Here is a 22,829-nt window from a genome sequence, read left to right as displayed (position 1 = left end):
TTCAGAAGCAATATCCTGAGATAATATTTTGAAAGACTAATAAATTTCTCAGAAGCCAGAAAGTTCCTTCTTGTTTCTGTATATGGGTAGATTTATTTAACTTGGAATAAAATAGACAGCCACCATTTTAACACCTTTAACTTGGAAAACCTGGTTTTCTCATGCTTAACAGAAGCTCTCATTGGTAGCTTTATATATATATATACATTTTTTGTAGAAGTAATTAGGCAACATTATTTGAAATGTAGGAATTGTGATGAGGGTGCAAATTAATTACAGGTCATTGGACCGTTGGTATGAGTAGATTGGGATGAGTGCTAGATGGACTGGAATGGTCCAAGAATGTTAACAGGAGGTGGTTGAAGTTATATCTGAGGGATGTAAAGAGGCTAAAAAGTTAGTATTTGGAGTATAACATCATAGGGGTATAGGATAACTGGGCTTAACCATTTTGAGTTGATCAAAGATGTTCTCTTGACTATTAGACTTTTCATTGGCATGGAGAGGGTCAAAATCGAACGCTTAGGTCTTAGAGACTTCTTCACAGATAGAACTCCACAGACCTGGTGAGTCTCTCTTATGTAAAAAGATTACATACAACCGAATGAACTCTTTTTGCACTCATCTTGGGTGTTTGGCCTAATTCTGGACCTCCACAGTTATTTATCCTGGGGAGGTGTGGAAGGATAAGTTCTGGTCAGAGTCACATGCCTGGCTGCATGGGACGGAGTTCTCTGAGTGTGTGACTTCTGGACAAATCATTTATGGAGACAGGGAGCTTCCTGTAGTAGGAAATTGCCATTTTCTTTGATTTCCTTCCTCTGGAATCTTCTTTGTGGTCTAACCAATCCCCTTATAACACCTCATGTGATATGTTACTGAAATCTACCACTTTTGAGAAAATTTAAGTACAGACATTTTCTGTTTGGCATATGAAGGAAATAATCATGCCAAAGAGATCATGAAGATGTGTACACTCCAGCCACGTTGTGCTCCCACCACTGAATTGTAGGATGCCTGCAAACTTGCTAAGAAGCTAGGGACACCTGTCTACATGTGCCCCATCCCTGTGTAGGTGCTCTTATTTTCTTTCTTTCCCTTCTTCATTTACTAATTACACACATTATTTTATTAATTTGGAGAGTATGCATTGCTTAAATAAACAAACAAGCTTGATTTTTATTATATACATGGCCATTTTAGAAAACCTTGAAAGGATGTATAGGTAAGCATAAGAAAGTAAGTCACCCGTGATGGGCATCCCAGTCAGTATTGTTTTTACATACTAAGTTTTAGGTAGGTTTACCTAAATCCTTAGGTAGGTTTATTCCTAGGTATTGTATTCTTTTTGTTGCAGTAGTAAACTGGGAGTATTTCCTTCATTTCTCTTTCAGATTTTTCATCATTAGTGTATAGGAATGCAAGAGATTTCTGTGCATTAATTTTGTATCTTGCTACTTTACCAAATTCATTGATTAGCTCTAGTAGTTTTCTGGTAGCCTCTTTAGGATTCTCTATATATAGTATCACGTCATCTGCAAACAGTGACAGTTTTACTTCTTCTTTTCTGATTTGGATTCCTTTTATTTCTTTTACTTCTCTGATTGCTGTGGCTAAAATGTCCAAAATTATGTTGAGTAATAGTGGTAAGAGTGGGCAACCTTGTCTTGTTCCTGATCTTAGTGGAATTGGTTTTAGTTTTTCACCATTGAGAAGGACGTTGGCTGTGGGTTTGTCATATAGGACCTTTATTATGTTGAGGTAAGTTCCCTTTATGCCTACTTTCTGGTGGGTTTTTTATCATAAATGGGTGTTGCATTTTGTTGAAAGCTTTTTCTGCATCTATTGAGATGATCATATGGTTTTTCTCCTTCAACTTGTTAATATGGTTTATCACATTGATTAAGTTGCATATGTTGAAGAATCCTTGTATTCCTGGGATAAACCCCACTTGATCATGGTGTATGATCCTTTTAATGTGCTGTTGGATTCTGTTTGCTAGTATTTTGTTGAGGATTTTTGCATCTGTGTTCATCAGTGATATTGGCCTGTAGTTTTCTTTTTTTGTGACATCTTTTCTGGTTTTGGTATCAGGGTGATGGTGGCCTCGTAGAGTGAGTTTGGGAGTGTTCCTCCCTCTGCTCTATTTTGCAAGAATTTGAGAAGGATAGGTGTTAGCTCTTCTCTAATTGTTTGATAGAATTCACCTGTGAAGCCATCTGGTCCTGGGCTTTTGTTTGTTGGAAGATTTTTAATCACAGTTTCAATTTCATTACTTGTGTTATATTTTCTATTTCTTCCTGGTTCAGTCTCGGAAGGTTGTGCTTTTCTAAGAATTTGTCCATTTCTTCCAGGTTGTCCATTTTATTGGCATATAGTTGCTTGTAGTAATCTCTCATGATCCTTTGTGTTTCTGCAGTGTCGGTTGTTACTTCTTTTTCATTTCTAATTCTATTGATTTGAGTCTTTTCCCTTTTTTCTTTATTTTTTCTTTCCCTTTTTTTCTTGATGAGTCTGGCAAATGGTTTATCAATTTCATTTATCTTCTCAAAGAACCAGCTTTTAGTTTTATTGATCTTTGCTGTCATTTCCTTCATTTCTTTTTCATTTATTTCTGATCTGATCTTTATGATTTCTTTCCTTCTTCTAACTTTGGGGGCTTTTTGGTCTTCTTTCTCTAATTGCTTTACGTGTAAGTTTAGGTTGTTAATTTGAGATTTTTCTTGTTTCTTGAGGTAGGATTGTATTGCTCTAAACTTCCCTCTTAGAACTGGTTGTGCTGCATCCCATAGGTTTTAGGTCGTCGTGTTTTCGTTGTCAGTTGTTTCTAGGTATTTTTTGATTTTCTCTTTGATTTCTTCAGTGATATACTGGTTATTTGTGTATTGTTTAGCCTCCATGTGTTTGTATTTTTTACAGTTTTTCTTTCCTGTAATTTATATCTAGTCTCATAGCATTGTGGTCAGAAAAGATATTTGATAGATTTCCATTTTCTTAACTTTACCAAGGCTTGATTTGTGACCCAAGATATGATCTATCCTGGATAATGTTCCATGAGCACTTGAGAAGAAAGTGTATTCTGTTGTTTTTGGATGGAATGTCCTATAAATGTCAATTAAGTCCATCTTGTTTAATGTGTCATTTAAAGCTTGTGTTTCCTTACTTATTTTCATCTTGGATGATCTGTCCATTGGTGAAAGTGGGGTGTTAAAATCCCCTACTATGATTGTGTTACTGTCGATTTCCCCTTTTATGGCTGTTAGCATTTGCCTTATGTATTGAGGCGCGCTCCTGTGTTGAGTGCATAAATATTTACAATTGTTATGTCTTCTTCTTGGATTGATTCCTTGATCATTATGTAGTGTCCTTCTTTGTCTCTTGTAATAGTCTTCGTTTTAAAGTCTATTTTGTCTGATATGAGAATTGCTACTCCAGCTTTCTTTTGGTTTCCATTTGCATGGAATATCTTTTTCCATCCCCTCACTTTCAGTCTGTATGTGTCCCTAGGTCTGAAGTGGGTCTCTTGTAGACAGCATATATATGGGTCTTGTTTTTTATCCATTCAGAAGACTATAGGCATTCATTCTTAAGAGTGAAGACACATTTCTAAGGTGTTATGATGAACTCTGAATATATAATATTTAGTACATCAAGGGAAATGATATAAGGTTCCAGTAATTGTGGAAAAATGTTGTTCTGCTTAATTTATTTTGTACTAGCTTATGTTGAACATCTATCCTATAGTTTTTTTTTCTAAAGTGTTAAGGTTTATGTTTGTAATCATTTATAGATTAGTCCAAATTAAATTAGATTGTTTCTAGAACCAGAACAGTTTCTCTTATTGGACTCCTAAGCAACAGATATTTTAAAGTAAAAAATCCTAACTCAGCTCTCTAAATAGAGAAATTTGAAGAAGCAAAAATATATAAATTTTGGAGGAGTAGAATGTGACTTTGTCAGATAGTAGCTGTTTTATGTATACAATTTAATTCTGAAATTTTAAGAAGTGTTCTTTCAACAAGACCATTAGATTTTATGTTTTATTTAGAGCTAGGATATAGGAACAGTTAAGAATTGTGAAATCTCTTGGTTTTTAGATTGTCCTCACTTAAATATCTTAATATTGGTGATAAAACCACTGAAATATCTAATGATAATTATTACCACTTCTTAAGAGCTTCTCATAATAATTTATCTGTAGCTTGAGGCCCCTATCAGGACAACAAAGCACAATATTTAAGGACAAGTTCAAGAACTGTCAGTCTTTGAGAAACCTAACAAGAATCTACACTGTATATTTTAAAATAGATGTTGTACAGGAAAATTTTCCAGAAGTAACCCTTTTCTACAGTATGATTTGAAGATAGTTTCCTCTTCCCAGTTCTCTCCTTATGTTGTACCTGAAAATGGTAAATCTCATAGGTAAAATTTACAGGTAAAACTAGCCTGTAAATTTGTAAAGTATAAAATACTATAAAAGTAAGCTTAGGCGATGAATGGTGACTCTACAAAGGACCATCAAAAGGATATAGGGGGCTTCCCTGGTGGCGCAGTGGTTGAGAGTCCGCCTGCCGATGCAGGGGACGTGGGTTCGTGCCCCGGTCCGGGAAGATCCCACATGCCACGGAGTGGCTGGGCCCGTGAGCCATGGCCGCTGAGCCTGCGCGTCCGGAGCCTGTGCTCCGCAACGGGGGAGAGACCACAACAGTGAGAGGCCCGCGTAACGCAAAAAAAAAAAAAAAAAAAAAAAGAAGAAGATAAGTATATAACACAAAGGAAGGCTTGAGAACTTGGTGAGGAGAGTAAAGGGAGTGTGGTGTAGGGAATGGGGAGGGACAGAGTAGGTGAAAGGAGCGGGAAGTAAGGGAGAGACAGGAGGGAGCCATAGCAGGAAGATACTCTCCTGGTCACAGAGACTAGCTCACCACTTTGGGGAACATCAAGGTATGCGGCTCGTGATCAATGAATGGTTTGGCGCAGTGTCCAGCTCAAGCACAGCGTGTGGGGTGTGGGGTGGGAATGATAGAGACAGACAGGTCCTGTTAAGAAGCCTGGTCTCTCTCCTAGAACCAGATTTTTCTTCTGGAGGGAAATGACAGAATCATAGTTGTTTGTTAAGAGATCACCTTTTGCGATGGAGAGGTGAAGGGACAGAGAGGAGGTAATCAAGAAGTAACAGGAACCTGAATTAGGACAGAGGCAGTGGGAATACAAATTCTAGAGATTATAGTCAGGATTTGGTGAGGCAGGTGAAATTTGAGGAAATTTGTTCATTCATTCCGTCTTTGATTGTTGAGATTAACCACAAACTATGTCAGACATGCTCCAAATGCTAGGGTTATAGAGATGAGGTTTGATTCTTGTCTTTTTTTATTATTATTTTTATTTTATATTGGAGCATAGTTGTTTAAGAATGCTGTGTTAGCTTTGGGTGTACAGCAAAGTGATTCAGTTTTATATATTCCTTTTCAAATTCTTTTCCCATTTAGGTTGTTACGGGATATTGAGCAGAGTTCCCTGTGCTCTACAGTAGGTCCTTGTTGGTTATCTATTTTAAATACAGCAGTGTGCACATGTCTGATTCCTGTCTTTAAAGGGGTATTCAGTCTGCAGGGAAGCCCCATGCAAACAAGTGATTGCTGACCCCAGCAGTGAGGAACCCAGTGACTGTAATAGTACCACAGTGACGTAAGGGACGGGATGAGTAGTTATGTTTGGGTGGATCAGGAAGAGCTTCGCAGCCGCTGGCCATTAAATGGACGGGTGTTCTGCAGGCCAGCAAGGTGGGAGAGCACGCTCCAGGCGAGGGGAGAACATGCTGAGGTCAGAAGATGTAAGTAGTTTGGTTTAGCCAAAGCATGGAATGTGTGGAATTGTGTCAGGAAATGAAACTAGAGGAGCCAGAGCTGGGAGACTTAAGTGCCAGCTTGAGACTTTGGCTTTCATTTTGTAGAAACAATTGGGGGCTACAGAAGAGTATTCAGCAGGGAAAATAATATCGCTGGTGCTTGGATGCCAGTGTTGTAAAGGACAGACAGGAGAAGAAGAAGATGGGAAAACCTTTTGAGTGATGGCTAAATGAGCAAGTGTAATAAATAACAGAGTAGTGGTAGGGGGAGAGGAAAGAGGAGGCATAAGTAACATATTCTGGAGGTAGAATCAATAGGAACCTGGTGACCGGGTGTGGAAAATGAGGCTCAGGGTGAGAGAGACACAGGATTCTCCGGCTGTAGTTATAGCATACGGGGAGTATAGAAGGGCCATTAGCAACTACAGTAATAGGATTATTTAGAGGGCAGTAATGACATGGTTTTTGAACATAAATGTGAGTTAGATGTACTGGAATTAGGACAATTATTTAAGTACTGGGAGAGAAAGATCTATTTTCATACTGCATTCCAGTCAGAATAGAGTGTAATCATTTTTTTTAAACTATGCAAATGAAGAATACAGAGGCAAATCTTCATCTCATCTTGTTATGGAGGAGGGGATAAGAGTAGTGGAAGAATTTTTAAAGGGACAATGAATGTATTCAATTACATGAAAATTGACAACTTCTTTATGCCAGTAGACAACTAAAAGGCAAACAGGAGGAAAAGTAATTATAATAATGTGATGAAGGATTGTTATCATAATATATTCATATCAATTAAGAAAAACACTACTATTCAGTAGGAAAAAAGTGAGGCCAAGGATCTAGAGGCACTTCACAAGAGTAAGGATTATAATCATAAATTTAATTTAGCTAGAATCAAAGAGATGCAAATTAAAGAAAAAATGAGATGTTATTTTTGTATTTTCAACTTTAAGATTTATAAATATTTAAAATGAATAAAATTAACCAGGATTAGAACAGTTTGGGAGAAGTTAACATACTAGCATTGCTAGTAGGAATCAAAATTTTGTTCACCGTTTTGGAGAGCAGTTTAATGAAGTGAATCAGAAGACTTCTTTTCACTTGGCCCAACAATTTAAATTTTTTAGAGTTTGCCTAAAGGAAAAAGTTGGACAGCTATCACAAAAGAGTGGTAAATAGTATGAGAACCAGAGCAGGGTGGTATAATTAAGGCAAGGGAGCAAAGAGTTTCACGGCAAGAGGAGTCGGTGACGTTGCAGAGAGATCAAGCGGGTTTGGAACTGAGACGTGACCATTAGATTTGGCAGCCCGTCATGACGACCATGACCACGGTAGAACCAGGCTCAGTGGCTGGTAGAGGTAGAAAGAAGCCCTTTTGGTCAGGAATCGGAGACTGCAAAATGGTCTTATATTTCAGAAATATTGGAGATGAAATGAAGGTGGGGGAAAGGGTAACAGCTGTAGGAGAATGTTTTGTTCTCATTGTTGTTGAAACATGAACTTTTTTATGCTGAGGGGAAAAGGTTAGAGGTTAAATAAAGAAAGATGAGATAAATGACAAAGGTTGCCAAAGGAATGGAATATTGAGCCCAGGTGGAGGAGAAATTAGCCTTGAGACAGCAGAGGGAGAGGTCTGACGCAAGAAGAAAGGAATTAAGGATGTGTATAGATGCAAATGATAAACGTGTACATCTTTGCCTTTGTTAAATGTTGGGGGGATCACTATTAGAGTCTCAGTTCCTCCCAGAATACAAAATTTCCCCCTTCCCATATTGCATAATTTCTCAAAAGAATTGTTCATGCTCTAATTCCTGTCTCCTGAACGCTTTCCCAGGAAGCATTTGCTCTCACCAGTCCACCAAAACTCTGTGTCAAGGGCACTGGTGAGTGCCGTGTTGCTAAATCCAATGCTTAATTCTCAGTCCTAATCTTATTTTACTTGCCTGCCGGATGTGACACAGCTAATCATTCCCGCCTCCTTGAAAGACTTTCGGTATTTGGTTTTTCCACACCACACTCTCCTGATCGGCTTCTTGCATGCTAACCACTCCTGCTCGGTTTGGTTCCTCCTTATCTCCCAGACCTTGTAATATTGAAAGCCCCAAGGCCCAGTCCTCAGCCCCCTTCTCTTCTACTTCATTCACCCACTCTCCTTTGGTGATCTTTCCCAATCGAATGGCTTTCTGTTCTATACACCAGTGCTTCCTGAATTTATATCATCAGTCCAGTCCTCTCCCTTGAACTGGACTTGTATACTTAGCTGCCTGCCTACTCCGTGTGTCTACTTGGATGTCTAATAGGCATTTCAAATATAACCTGTTTGAACTTGGCCATACCCATTAAACCTACTCTCTTACAGACTATCGCACCTCAAATATATTAATTCTATCTTTCTAGTTCAGACTAAAAACCTTGGCGTCGTCCTTGACTTCTCCCACCACCAGGAGCCCGTGCACACATTTTATTCATCAGCAAATCACACCAGTCTGCCTTCAAAGTAGATGCAGAAATGAGTCACTATCTCAACTGTGTCCACCCTGGTTCAATCCACCATCATCTCTTCCTTATAATATTTCAGTAGGCTCTTGATTGCTTCTGCCTTTGGCCCCTTAAGATTATTCTCAGTGTAGCAGCCAGAGCGATCCTGTTAGGATTCTTACACAGAGTAAACACCAAAGTTCTATAGGGTTTAGTTAGCCCCCGTTACTGGTCTGATCCATTTCCTTCTCTCTGCTTTTTCATTTCATCCACACGGGCCTCCTGATTGTTCATTGAACATACCAGCCACGTTGTCAGCTCAGGGCCTTTATTATTTCATTTGTCTATAATAAACATTTTACCCCAAATAACCGTGTGGATTTCTAGTTATGTCCTTTTGGCGTTAACTCAAGTGCCACCTTAATAGTGCGTTTTCCCCGATCACCCTATTTAAAAAGCTATCCTCCCAGTATTTTATTTATTTTGTGTGTGTGTTGTCCGTCTTCTCCCCCAGAATGTAAGCTTCACAAGGGGAGAGATTTTTGTTTTTGTTCAGGGCTGAACTCCTAGCCCTAGAACAGTGCCTGGCACATAGGAGATTCTCAGTAACACGGACCGATGGATGGATGGAAAAGAGGGAGGATAGGAGATCGAAAAGGAGGTCAGGTTTGAAGGTTAGGGATATGAGTAATTAGTTTGCTCTTGAATATTTTGTTTGTAAAAGTTTCCTAGTGGAAATGTTAAAAAGGCAGGTAATAACTACATAACATGTAAAACCTGGGATTTTGTTTGACTCGGTTTCTGAAACATGGGAAACTAATATAATTTAGGGTGCATTGTTGATCATCCTAATGATTTAACATAGTACAGCCCCTTATAATTTCTGGCTTTATAGTACATTTTATTTCCTGTCATGTAACATAGGCATTTATATTTTAAAGGGTTGTTTTATCTGTGATGTATCTGAATCTGGATAATGAGTTACATTATATGAGGATTTCTCTTTTAATTTTTCTCAGTATTGGAACTGTATTTAACTCAAACAACTCATTGTTAATAAATTAGAAGGACCTCTGGCAACACACTAGATTCATTCTGGATAAATACCAAGGCTAACAAGGCTTTGGTCCCTGCCCCTGACACTGGTGCCTATTAGGCTGGTCTTGAGAAAGCACAAGATCTGGCCATTCGGTGATGGTCCCTTGAGTCTGGTCCAGAGTCATTCTTGAGCTGATCATTTTTATATACATTAAATTATAACTGGGACAAATTGAGCATCTTAAATAATATCTGTTCTTTTAATTATCGGTGTCCCTAATTAGCTTGGAAAGCTGCAGCATTTAAATTTCTTATACCTTACTGATAGTTAAGATAATGAAGTCTGGGACCCTTAATTATTAGTAGTACCACCACCATAAAACCTTTCCTGACTGTGGTTTAGTTCCACTTCATTTATTTTATTGTGTGCGTTTGATCACAGAGTAGCAGTGTCCTGCTGATTTCTTTGCAGTTATTGAAGGAAGTAAGACTGAAAAGTTTGTTCTTTTTCTGTAGCTTTAGATGTTTCTTGAATGGAAAAATATGTTTGAGTGTGGAGCAAAATCTGCCATCTAAAACGTCTATTTATACTACTGACAATTAACCTGTGCTTGCCTTTCAGAGAAAGCAGACGAACTAACCATATTAGTCCTTCAGATAGATGTCGCAGCATCTCCTAAATAGCACTGTAGGAGAGCCAGTAAGAAAAGTAAATTTTGTCTTATAGCACTATAGTCTCGTACGTTGTCCCACCATAATAAACATACGGAGATGTTCAATTATATATCTAGCCCTCCTCTCTTGTCCATACGCTTGTCTGCAAAAAGAGAAATTTTCAGGTCGGGAACTTCAAAGAGTGTCCAGTACTATGAAGATCAAACAAACGAACAAAATCAAAAAACAAAAAAGAAACACACAAAAACCTCTCCTGATAAGCTTTGGATTTAGATCATTTTTATAGTTAATACAATGCTGGATAATAGTAAAGAAAACTGTTCTGTTTTGGGGGGAAAAATGTGTGCTCAAAGAACGTTTCTAGAATCATGGAATTGGGGGTCTATAAGTAACTTTAGAGTTTATCTGGTTTGGCCCACTGGTCTGTAGGTTCAGAGTGGAGTCTAGAGTGGGGAAGGGCTGAGCTGGTGGCCTGGTTGCCGGTCTCAGAGCCAAGAATCAGACACAGGCCTCCCGCGACCAGTCTCGTGGAAGGAGCTCGGGCCACAGATTAGCCCAGCTGTCTGTTCTTATCTACATCGTCCTTTACAGTCATTAATCTAGTCATAAGTTTGTGTTATAATGCCTTGTGGTTTGTAAGAGGTTTTTCTGGCAGTGTAACATTTTTAGCTTCAGAGTAATCCTGCGCCATAAGCAAGATGCCATTTCTAACATGAGGAAGTTGAGATTTATAGACTTCTAATTGCTGTGCCGCGTTGCGGTGCCACATTGCTGGTGAGTGCATGGCAGAGGCAAAGTTTGAACCCACGGCCAGTGCTCTTTTTGATGCCCTTTACTTCCTTGGATAACTGAGAGTTAGCAGAGGGATTTTGATCCACAGTTATAGAAATTAGAGATTGAAAAGACCTTGAAAATAAGAATTTATCAATCACTTGAAAACAAATGTTTTCTAAATTTACTGTGCAAGAACTTAAATGTTTGAGAGGTTTCATCCTTTAGAAGAAAACAGATTATTTATTTAAATCAGAACCCTTGCCTTTGAATGTCATATAAAGAAGTATTGAAATTATATCCAGCCGGTGAACATGGCATGCAATAAAACTAAACCAATGAAAACTACTTCCCCTCAAAACCCACCCCGCATTGTTAAATGTATTGTGCAACTCTTATGAATTTGTGACATTCTTTAAGATGTTAGAAATTGCCCCATCTCGGCTGGCTGGTGAGGAGTGCTGCTGAGAAGAGGTCACGTGCTGTGGGAGTGTGTCTTTCCTGGAAGACCCCTTCCCACAGAAGCCTTTTCTTATTGGTGGAGGTCTGTCTGGGTATTTAGCTGTATGGAAATGTTTAGCATTCCATATGGTGTATTTCCTTTTTGAAATAGTTTTATATCAATTCTGTTTTTAAATTACTATAAGGTAACATAATTTAGTAGTATTTTTAGAAGTATAACTCTAGTATAACTCTCTGAGCCTGCAGGAATTGGGTAGGTAATCCAGTTTGGTTTTTGCATTAAAAAAAAAAAGTTTTCATCATAGATTAGTGGTTCAAAATTAGAAAAACTAAAGTAGAAGGACATTTGAAATTTGTAAATTCTCTGCCAGCCACAATTTAACCTCCTTTTTGTAAAATATTTAGGAGATTATTAAAGTTATCAAAAAACAATAACAGATGTCAGGACTAAAATGTAAATATAACATATCAGTAAATATTTTATTGTGTATAAAAAGATATAAAATGAGAATTTTGGAGCTAGATTTAAACTCTGTGTGTATGTATGATGTGTGGTTTATTACTATTTAAGCAAAGCTGATAGTGTGTAGACAGGAAGCCTAGGCACCAGAATATCTATATAATACCAGCACTTCGTAGACACTGGATAAACATGTGATGAATGAAAAGGAATTGTGTAGTGACCTAGTTACCCAGCTGGCATGGAGCTCAGAGCCTAAGTTTCATAGCTTCTAGCATTTTTTTGCTTAGCTTACTAATTTTCTAGATTATTAAGTAGGGTACATCTCACTACAAGTAGCAGCTTAAGAATTTTTAAATGGCTTTTCAAATATTTCTACTTGATAAAAAGGAATAGGAGACAAATAGCTAAGTGTGCTGAGTTACACTTTTATGTAGACAATGAGAGAATTATAAATAATAGATGTGGAATTGTTGGAAAACTGGTATTTGATCATTTTCCTCATGACATATAGGAAATGTTTTGATTAAGAATAGAATTTATGTAAGGGTCTCATTTAATATGCTTAATACTCCTGTACAGTGATATCCAGATATGCTTCTTCAGTGGGAGAAGGCTCTGGAGAAAGAGCTTCATTTCAGGAAAGACAGATTCCTCCAGTATGGGCTCACCTCCACAGTTGGCCTTTTCCAGTTTTTGTCTTTTTTAAAAGTCTTGTTGGTTACTGACTGGTACTTCTTCTTGTGGAAGAGGGGTGTCAGAACCCTTCAGTGCTCTGTACTGCTTGTCCACGTGTGACCCAGGACCCTGTGTTTTCATTGGGTCCACAAGGTCAAAATTGTTTTCCCAGTAACACAAAGACTTTACCTACCCTTTTCATTCTCATTCTCTCATGAGTGTTCAGTAGAGTTTTCCAGAGGAAACTTGACATGTGATGTCACAAAAGGTTGAAAGCAGATTTGAGACTCCAGATGTGGAAAATACATTCTACATCAACAGTGCTTCTCTCCGCACTATATATTTTTTTATTTTGAAAAAAGTTATTTTTCATAAAAATGTTAACATGTAATGGGTTTATTTTTTATTAACAAATAAACATTTTAATTAATTTACTTAATTGCATTGTCATTTCAAGAACGTTATATACATGGAAAATACAATATGCAACCTTTGAGGATCGACTTTCTCACTCAGCATAATTCTTTGAGGTCCACCCAGGCTGGTGTGCACATCAGTAGATCGTTCTTTTTTATTGCTGAACCGTGTGGTGTGGATATGCCATCATTTGTTTAACTGTTCACTTGTTGAAGGACAGTTGGGTTGTTTCTGGTTTGAGGCCATTACAAATAAAGCTGTACCGGTTTTTGTGTGAACGTTTTTATTTCTTTGGGATAAATGCCGGGTAGTGGAGTTGCTGGATTGTATGGTAGTTTTTTTTTGTTTTTTTTTTTTTGTTTTTTTAAGAAACAGCCAAACGTATCCAGGGTGGATAAAGGGATCCTTAGGTGTCAAAGTTTGACAACCACTGCTTTATACAAAGGTAGCTATGAAAGCTGATATGTAACATATACAATAAGAAAATTTTCTTGTGTTGACATCATTAAACAAAACCCTTTTTTTTCCCTCAGACTTTTGAAGATTAAAGGAAGTAATATCTTATTCCTAGTTTGTCTGTAATCATAGGGCAGGGTCCAGTATGTTGATTGGTTTGCAGTGCCACAAATTAATGTGCAAGGGTTTCTCATAAATTTACTTAGTTATATAATACATCTCAAGACTCTTATACATTTCGGGCTCCAGTATGAGCCTGAGAACTTTTTTTTTAATTGCACAATATGTGCCAAGACCTGGGAATACAAGAGATAGATACTGTCTTCACCGTAACCTCCAAGAGGTAAGGAGACAGGTAAGCACGCACGCAAATGTAGTAATTGATGAGACGAAGGCGTGTGTAAAAAGCAGCAGGAACAGAAGGGAAAGAGGGGGCGAACTGGGAGCGGGAAGGAGGCTGATGGGATCTGACGGAGGGGTGGAGGTGGAGCTAAGACTTAAGGCGTGAGTAGGATTTTGCTGGGATGCATGGGGAGAGGTATCCTCAGACTCAGCACTGATGTGTCAGAGGAACCAAAGATGATCCCCATCTAACCGTACTTTGGTGGTAACCCTTAGCTCATCTTCTTTTATCTGGGGCTGGATCTCCTAGTTTAGGGCCAGTGAGGACTCTTTCAGCCTGAGTCAAAAGTAACATTAAGAGAAATGGTCTGAATAACTTAGCTTGGGAGTGTGTGCAAATTAACTGTGAAAAACCGTAGCTCGTTCTGAGAGTCTTCAGGATGTAGCAGGGTAGTCTTGTCTCATAGGCCAGGAAAAGCAAGCACGTTAATCATAACTGGAGTTAGGTAGTAAACGGTCTTATAACTCCCTCTCCACTGCACTGATTATCTTTCAGGATGTTATCTTAAATGTGTTGTAATATTCCCAGCCAATTTATTTATTTTTTAAATGAGAGAAGGTATGAGACAACTGATTATCTATCTATCTATCTATTTGGGCTGCGCCACGCGACTCATGGGATCTTAGTCCCCGGATCAGGGATCAAACCCCGGGCCCTCGGTGGTGAAAGTGCAGAGTCCTAACCACTGGACCACCAGGGAATTCCCTCCCAGCTGATTTGATAGCATCCATCTGTTTACTGTTCCTGTTATATTACTGTTATATTAGCTACACGGATAATATAGCTTGTAAAGATACACGTAATGCTACATTTTATCTTTATATTTTGGAAAATATTTAAGACTATTATTTAACTTGTATTTTAGTATTTCAAATTGTGCTAATAGAATGTCTGAAATCAAAATTAAACATGGGCATATCCTCCTGTATACATGAATGTATTTCTGGCCACCTAACTTTGGTCACCCAGTTGGTCATTCAGCATTTATTGAGCTTCTCCCCTGCTGGAGGTCCACCTCTTAAGGAGCTCACAGCTTCGGGGGAGGGACAGTAGTGTAGGAAGCCTTGTGAGGCGTTAGGAGTGGGCTTGCTCACAAAGTGGAAATCAAGTCACCTGCCGGAGCTGGGCGGAGAGGAGTGGGCTTGGGGATTGGAAAACAGGCGCAGGCTGCCTTCGTCTTTAAAAAATCCATACACTCAGGCTTACGTGAAACACCGTTCCTCTTTCCTATAATTACTTAATTTACTGTCGGGTTATTTTGAAACAAGAAAGAACTGGATTTATCTTCCTTCTTTCTTACTGAGTAATTATAAGTTGTGCAGCTTTGGGCAAATCATAAAATCTGTCTGAACATCTGTTTCTTTATCTTTAGTAATAGTAGTAATAGCTAACGTTTATTCAGCACCTGTTAATGTGCCTGTTTATTCTCTGTATCACCCCTCTGAGATCGGCACTGTTAACTACCCCCATTTTACACGTGAGGAGGAAACAGCCACAGAGAAATTCAGTCAGGCCACAGGGCTGGTAAGTGACTGAACAAGGACTTGAACCCTCACAGACTGGCTCCGGGGTGTGTACTCTTAGCTACTTAGACTGTATGGTCTTGAAACTGTTTAATCAATATTTATATGCACGTGTTAGTGATCTACCCGTGATAAATTTTCATTTAATGTTTGTGTCATGGTAACACAGAGGCATTTTGGGGCTGTTGATAATGCGGTTGTTATTTGGTATTTTAAATGGGAACGTGTTCTTTTTCCTTATGAAAATATTTTGTGATAGGAAAATAATCAAAGTTATTTAGAGATTCAGAAAATAGCTAAAATATAATAGTCTTAAGAGAAATGCTTCCTTAGTCATTATGTGGGAGGCCAGAATTGCAGTGTATATTCTTGAGAAAAAAATTAGGATAAATACTATCACAAACAAAGAAGAGCAAGGGATATATGAATTTTCTTGCTAGTTGAGTAGGAAACGAGTCTGTGGACATTCTGTATTAAAATACCTAGAGATTGAAGTGGTCTGTTTGCCTGAGGTAAATGATGTTTATCTCCATAATCTCACATACCTTGGACTGACAAAAGCTATGGTGCTCAGAGAGTGTAAGCCCCATGAGTTACAAACTACAGGAAGTAGTGTCTACTGTCTTAATGCTGTACTGATAGTTTAGATCACAAGCTGCTATTATTATTTTATTAAGTTGTTTTGAAAAACAGTTTATCTGACTCAGCCATGCCATCTGAATCTTGTCCCACCCCCTCATAATTCCTGGCAGTTCGTGTTAAATCTCTTTAAATGTTAATATTGTTTTTCTGATAAATACTCCAAGTAATAAAATAGCAAAAAAAAATATATATATATATACACACACATACATATGTGTGTGTGTATATATATATATATATATATATGATCGGAAGAGGATTTTATCACTGAAACAAATGCTAGCAGCATTAACATGGTGTCTGCCCTTTCTGATCTGGTACAGGACCCCAGGTTTCAGAATGCCTCCACTCTGAGTTCATTTTCTTGCCTCAGATGTTTCACCGGCTCACATTCCCGAATGTGCTGTGCACACTCAGGACGTGAAGAGGCCCTTGTCCGTTTCCTCTCTGGCCAGTGCTTCCTGTCACAGCCCAGCAGCCGTGTTGTGTCCCCTCTTGAAAGTATTTCTGGCTACAAAGCCAAACCGAGTTAGATGCCAGCTCTCCTCCTCTTTCTCTGCATTCACACGGCACCCGGTGTACAACTTTCTGAGAATATTTAGTTCGTTGAGTTTTCACAGTGGCATTCTTTTTTTTTTTTAATTTTTATCGGAGTATAGTTGATTCACGATGTTGTGTTAGTTTCAGGAGAAAATATTTGCAAATAAAGCAACTGACAGGGGATTAATCTCTAAAATATACAAACAGCTCATGCAGCTCAGTATCAAAAAAAACAAACAACCCAAGCAAAATATGGGTAGAAGACCTAAACAGATATTTCTTCAAACCTAAATAGACATTTCTTCAAAGACAGACAGATGGCCAAAAAGCACATGAAAAGATGCTCAGCATCACTAATTATCAGGGAAATGCAAATCAAAACTACAATGAGGTATCACCTCACACGGTCAGAATGGCCATCATCAAAAAATCTACAAACAGTAAATGCTGCAGAGGGTGTGGAGAAAAGGGAACCCTCTTGCACTGTTGGCGGGAATATAAATTGATACAGCCACTATGGAGAACAGTATGGAGGTTCCTTAAAAAGCTAAAGATAGAACTACCATATGATCCAACAATGGGCTCTCTTAACTGTCCTCTCCCCACCTCCCTTATCTCCCTGTTCAGTGTTTGGCACATACCAGAGACTGTAAATATTCAGAATGGACATAGCTGCTGCTTTTGGAGGTGATTTTTTAACCCCTGGTGCTGCAGCAGCAGGAGGTATGGAAACCGTTATGTGAGGGGAGCATTCCTTGCTAGCCCTGCACCAAACTGGAGCAGGCTGCTGTCTTAGAGGAGGTGCGTGTGCGCGCACGCGCGCGCGCACACACACACACGCACGCACACACACACGTGCACTCTGCTGCTCTGAGTAAGCCAGAAGCAATGGGAGTGTGGAATAATGTGAGCTGGGATGGACATTTATAACATGCCTTATCTGTTTAATTGAATTATAGTGGGTTTCTTTTTTTTTATTGAGAATACTTCTTTTTATTATACAGGTTTCATATACACAAGTATTTAGGGAACATTTACAGGCAAGGAGCTCAATTCCAAAACTCTGTTTTCACCCACACACACTGTACTTCACACTCATCTTCGGGGTCAGCCCAACAGGAATAAGACAAAGTTACTGCTTTGTGAACAGACAGTTTCAATTAAATAAGAGTCTTCCAGAGTCGAGAACAGCACTCAGGATCCTCTTGACTCATAATACCCTGATGTACATATGAATAAAGCCTAAAGATGTGTCTTAGATTACCCTGTCACCTTTAAAAGTTAATATTAAAATTGCATCAGTGGGTTTTTTCTCTTAATGGCATGAAATAGTATTGAAGTTTGTGGAGTTTGCAGAGATGTTATTTATATATGCTGTGCAGATCTATCTTTCTGCAATCTGTATTATAGGGAGAGAATATTCAAATCATACATATATATTTTGAAATCCAGTTTCTCCCAAACAGTGTAGAGTAGAGGTCATTTTTTTAAGACACTGGATTATCCTTGAGACTACATTTCAGAGACGTAATTTTTGGGACGGCACTACAAATGTGTAAGATCGGTCAGAGCAGGGCACCATGACTGGGACGGCAAGTGCAAATTTATCACATAATATACCTCAGATTGCATTATTAGCACACGACGTAGGTTACCTGGCGTTGAAACCACCATTAAGCAGTGAAGTGTCAGGGGATTTCAGTCAGTAGAACAAATTGTTTCCTGTGTCACACCACATATTAATATGTCATCTTTGCTTTTAATCCTAAGTTCTTTTTTCACCAAGAACTTGGCAAGGTAAGTCATCCTTAGCCAACAAGCAAATTAGTTAATGTCATTTTTATGTTTTTATGACTAATTTATTCCCTGATGTACATTTTGATTTTTTACTAAAAAAGAATTCAACATAGTAATATTATGTTGATTCTTTTAGCCTGTGTTGATTGATAGTAATTACTTTTCTGGTTGTTTTGTTTTGTTTTGTCTAGTCTAGAAAAACAGACCTGGGTTTTAGTCAAATACATCACTGTCTTTTAAAGATCAAACCTTTAATGGAAGTCTAATGTATGAAGATACAGAAACTGCTTCCGCTGATTCAAAATGGGAACGACAAACGATGAGATGGTGTCTGTGGAGCAGACCTCTTCCTCCTCCTTCAATCCTCTGTGTTTTGAATGCGGCCAGCAGCACTGGACACGAGAAAACCACTTATACAATTACCAGGATGAAGTGGATGACGACCTGGTCTGCCACATTTGCCTTCAGCCTCTGCTGCAGCCACTAGACACCCCCTGTGGACATACCTTCTGCTGCAAGTGCCTCAGAAACTTCCTGCAAGAGAAGGATTTCTGTCCATTGGACCGGAAGAGACTCCACTTTAAGTTGTGTAAGAAGTCTAGCATTCTAGTTCATAAACTTCTGGACAAATTATTAGTTTTATGTCCGTTCTCTTCAGTGTGCCAAGATGTAGTGCAGCGCTGCGACCTGGAGGCACACCTTAAAAACAGGTGAGAGAGAGAGAGAAGCGACTCTAGGCTATAAAAAGGTGGCTCAAACAAATAAACCCGATACAAATGCCAAGGCATCAGTAAGTAAACAGACAAATCCTGCACAGGAGATACAGCAAACAAGTTGCATGCAACCATCATTTAATATCATTATTTATCAAAAACATGCATGTAAAAACTACAGTCAGGAAGTACCGTTTTACACTTACCAATATGAGGTTGTTATAGTCACATGGTAGCAGGATATAATGATAGACTCTTTTTGCAAGGCAGTTTCTCAGTTTGTTTCAAAAACTGTAAATGTCAGTATCGTCTTATCCAGCTTATTATTCTAAGGAAAGAGTCCAAAAGAAGGGAAAATTGTATGTAAAGATGTTTGCTGCAACATTGTGCAGAGTTCAGTAAACTGGTGTCAATCTGATTACTTAACAGTAGGGGAAGGGTTAAAAATACAATAGTACATCAGTGCATCGGGATATCATGCAGCTGTTAAAAATTATAATATTGTTGCAACATGGAAATGGGTACAGGCACACCTCGGAGATGTTGCAGTTTCGGTTCCAGACCACCGCAGTAAAGTGAATATCAAATAGCACAATACAGCAGGTCACACGAACTTTTTGGTTTCCCAGTGCATATGAAAGTTCTGTTTACGCTGTACTGTAGTCTGGTAAGGGTGCAATAGCATTAGGTCTAAAAACTTACATACCTTGATTGAAAAATACTTTATTGCTAGGAAATGCTAACCATCATCTGATGACACACAGGGTTGCCACAAACCTTCAATTTGTAAAAAATGTAGTCTGTGAAGGGCAGTAAAGGGAAGTGCAATAAAATGAGGTCTGCCTGTATCTGTGATTTTATTCGCTAAGATCTTGTAAAATTCTGTGTTCAAGAACTTGACTGAACAAGAACTAGGGGTTGGAAACTTTAAAACATTTAGTGGGGATTTTTGTTCTACGGACAAAAGCTTTTTAAAAGATTGAGTTTTATCGTTTGACTTTGATAAAAGACTTGATCTTTAAAATTGTTTCTACCCTTAAGAAGGGCTAAAATTCATCTCTTTTGGAGATAGAATCACATAAAATGACCAAAATAAATGTATTGATTTCTAAATTTTATAGGTCAGCCACTTGTGCAGTGTAAATCTGCAGTAATCTTGATCGCTGTGAAAAACAATGCTTAGCGCAATATATTGGACTCAGCGACTTAGAAATAATAGTGTAAGTCTGGTATGGAACAGCTAGTCATTATACTCACACATGAAATCATGAATTGAATCTGATCTTATCCCCTCACTTTACGAATCAGGAAACTGAGTCACAAAGATTTGGAGCTAGGTAATGGCATGGTTAGACTTAAACTTCAGTATTCCTGCTTAGTGTTCTAACATACCATGCTGACCTTACCCAGGGTGAATCATGTTCTCTGCTGTTATGTGGTAGTAAAAGTTTCATGTACACGTGAGTATACGTGTTCATTCTGTTCCTAAATATCAGTGTTATAAAGTGAGTGTACTCATTAGAAATAATTTAGATTTATGAGAAAGAATGAGATGTTATTAAAATGTCAGAAACGTGAAGATTTATAGAGAAATTGCTTAAACTTAAGCTGCACTGTCTAAAAATAAGAGCTAAAAAAAAGAGTAGGATGGATGTATCGACTTTTGAAAATGCAGGTGTCTTAGGCTTTTGTGTGTCTTTGGTCAGCAGCAGGCATAGAATCTGAACACGATAACAGAGACTTCCTGGAGATTGACACCAAACTCTTGAATCTGCTGTCTGGGTCAGGCCTGGTTGTGGCTGAGGTTGAAGAAGATTTTAGGCTTTTCCTGTTTCTTTCAGTAGAACTAGTCTTTTTCAGAGATAAGTTTCTTTTGTGACTCTTTTATGAACATCGGTTTTGGGGTATTACAGGAACTGAACAAAGTCTCAATTCAGTTAAGTATTTTGATAGCAGTGAGATAAAAATTACACAATTATTTTAGGAATATTTACTTAACTAAAATGCATATAAGAACTTAATATGTAGTCGAAGTATCAGTAGTATTTTCTATCAAGCTGTTTATGTTGACATAAAAATGTTGGGAATTGCAGACTATCCTTACAGTTTGATAAAAGCTAAGCAATTATGTCCAGTTGAAAGTTCTATTTTCCAAGTGTGCTTATTAATATTTGAGCTACTAATTTAATCATTTCCAAAGTGCCTTAGGCCTGTGTTGTGAAAGATACATTGAAAAAGGTGAATGTTTGAAAAGGTGAGGTGACTTGCTTGATGTATGCAGCTAAGAGTGACTATTGATTATAAAAATTAGAAAGTTGACACTCAACTAATGTTTGTTCAATTAAATTGTTAATCTGTGTTCTGGTTATCTATTGCTGAGAAACCAACCACTCCAAATATAGTGACATAAAACAGTGAGTGCTTGGTTCTGCTCATGGATTCTGTGAGTCAGGGATTCAGACAGGGCACAGCAGGGATGGCTCGACTCTGTTCTGTCCAGTCTGGGCCACAGCTGGGGAGAACAAAAGCCCAGGACTGCAGCAATTGCAACTGAAGAATTTACTTCCAAGACAGCAGCTTCATTCACATGTCTGGCACCTTGATAGAGGTCCACTAGAGGCATGGGCTCAGCCGGGACTTGTCCACAGGAGAGCCTATGGGTGGCCTCTCCAGCACAGTGGCCTCAGGGTATTTTAAGTTCTTACCTGGGTTCCAGTAAATAAGGCAAGAAGCTGCATGGCCTTGTATGCTCTGGCCTTAAAGTCACATAGCATCCCTTATGCTGTAGTCACATAACTGCCCAGATTCAAGGGGAGGGGAACTAAGCTTCACTTTGTGGGAGGAGGACAAAAAAATTTGTAGCCAGGTAAAAGCAACACAAACTAGCAATAAGAGTGATGTCATGAGACACAGAATTACGATTACTTTAATTATTAATAGAAATACAGCATTAGGAATAGTTTGTTAAATCTGGTAATTTTGAGTTTAAATTACCTTACCTATTTGAACTTAAGAAATCTGCTTCAGTCTGAGAACAGCTGACATTTTCTCCTATGGCTAAAAGTAAAACATTTATGAAAGATGACTGTGTTTTAAAAAAATGACTAGTTATTAACTGATTATATATTAGGAAGACAATGAAGAATTTTAAAAGATTTGGGAAAGTGCTCATCTTTGAAAGGAGAACTAAAGCCCTTAAGAAATATTCTATATATTGTATGATGCCTGGAACATTGTAGTAATTGCTTTCAGAAATTTTGCCAAGCAGCATCAACTATAAAGCATTCCTCCTACCTCTCTACCCCTCATCCCTGCCTCATCCTCAGCAATCTAACATCTTATGCTAATTGTAAATGATAATATTGGGGTGGTTTTTTTTTTTGTCGTTGTTAAATTGAGCATTTGTGCCCTGGTTTATGGCAAAATTCAGAACCATTTTTCTTTTCCTCTTAAAACTTAGAGTTTAACAGTATTCTAAAAAGTTTGTACAATATAGAGAAGACCTTTAAAGAAGTCTTTTTCTATGCTGAGAGCTTTTCTGGTTCATCAAACGGTTTTGAAGCCTTTAAGGGTCAGGGTAGGCTGAGACAAGATTGCTCTTTCAAATTCACATTTTAACTTGGAGAGAAGTTTGTGTTTGACACATTCTCACCAGCATTTTTTTCTCCTATATAATGTAAAAAGCAGATATATGTTTGTAAATCATGTATCCGGTAAGAGTCTAATATCCAGAATATGTAAAGAATTCCCACAACTCAATAAAAAGTCAAGTAATCCAATTTAGGTGGTCAAAGGATTTGGATAGATATTTCTCCAAAGAACATATTTAAATGGCCCGTAAGCACATGAACAAATGCTTAACATCATTAGTCCATTTTTAAAATGGAGTGTTTGTCTTTTTGTAAGTTGTAAGCAGTCT

General features: G+C 38.2%; 2 protein-coding genes across 4 annotated transcripts in view; one reads left to right on the top strand and one right to left on the bottom strand.

The window, feature by feature from the left end:
* LNX2 (ligand of numb-protein X 2) overlaps positions 1 to 22,829 on the top strand; it is a 164,686-nt gene that overhangs the window by 101,445 nt on the left and 40,412 nt on the right. For 2 of the 3 annotated variants that reach the window (XM_060287937.2, XM_030882614.3), the window contains one exon: positions 18,389 to 18,907. The exons of the other annotated variant lie outside the window; for it this stretch is intronic. In XM_060287937.2, the coding sequence (XP_060143920.1) occupies positions 18,501 to 18,907 (407 nt within the window). In that variant the 5' untranslated portion in view covers positions 18,389 to 18,500. The remainder of the gene's footprint in view (positions 1 to 18,388; positions 18,908 to 22,829) is intronic. 3 annotated transcript variants of the gene reach the window in all.
* LOC132593877 (collagen alpha-1(I) chain-like) overlaps positions 17,431 to 22,829 on the bottom strand; it is a 71,014-nt gene continuing 65,615 nt past the window's right edge. Inside the window, exons 8-9 of the mRNA XM_060288252.1 lie at positions 19,117 to 19,238; positions 17,431 to 18,896 (exon numbers count right to left, since the gene is read on the bottom strand). The gene's annotated coding sequence lies outside the window, so the exon portion shown is untranslated. The remainder of the gene's footprint in view (positions 18,897 to 19,116; positions 19,239 to 22,829) is intronic.

The sequence above is a fragment of the Globicephala melas genome, chromosome 18 (genome assembly GCF_963455315.2).
Source record: "Globicephala melas chromosome 18, mGloMel1.2, whole genome shotgun sequence".
In the NCBI taxonomy this organism is placed as follows: domain Eukaryota; kingdom Metazoa; phylum Chordata; class Mammalia; order Artiodactyla; family Delphinidae; genus Globicephala; species Globicephala melas.
Note: the sequence above shows the minus strand (reverse complement) of the source record. Positions and strands in the feature narration are given on the sequence as shown.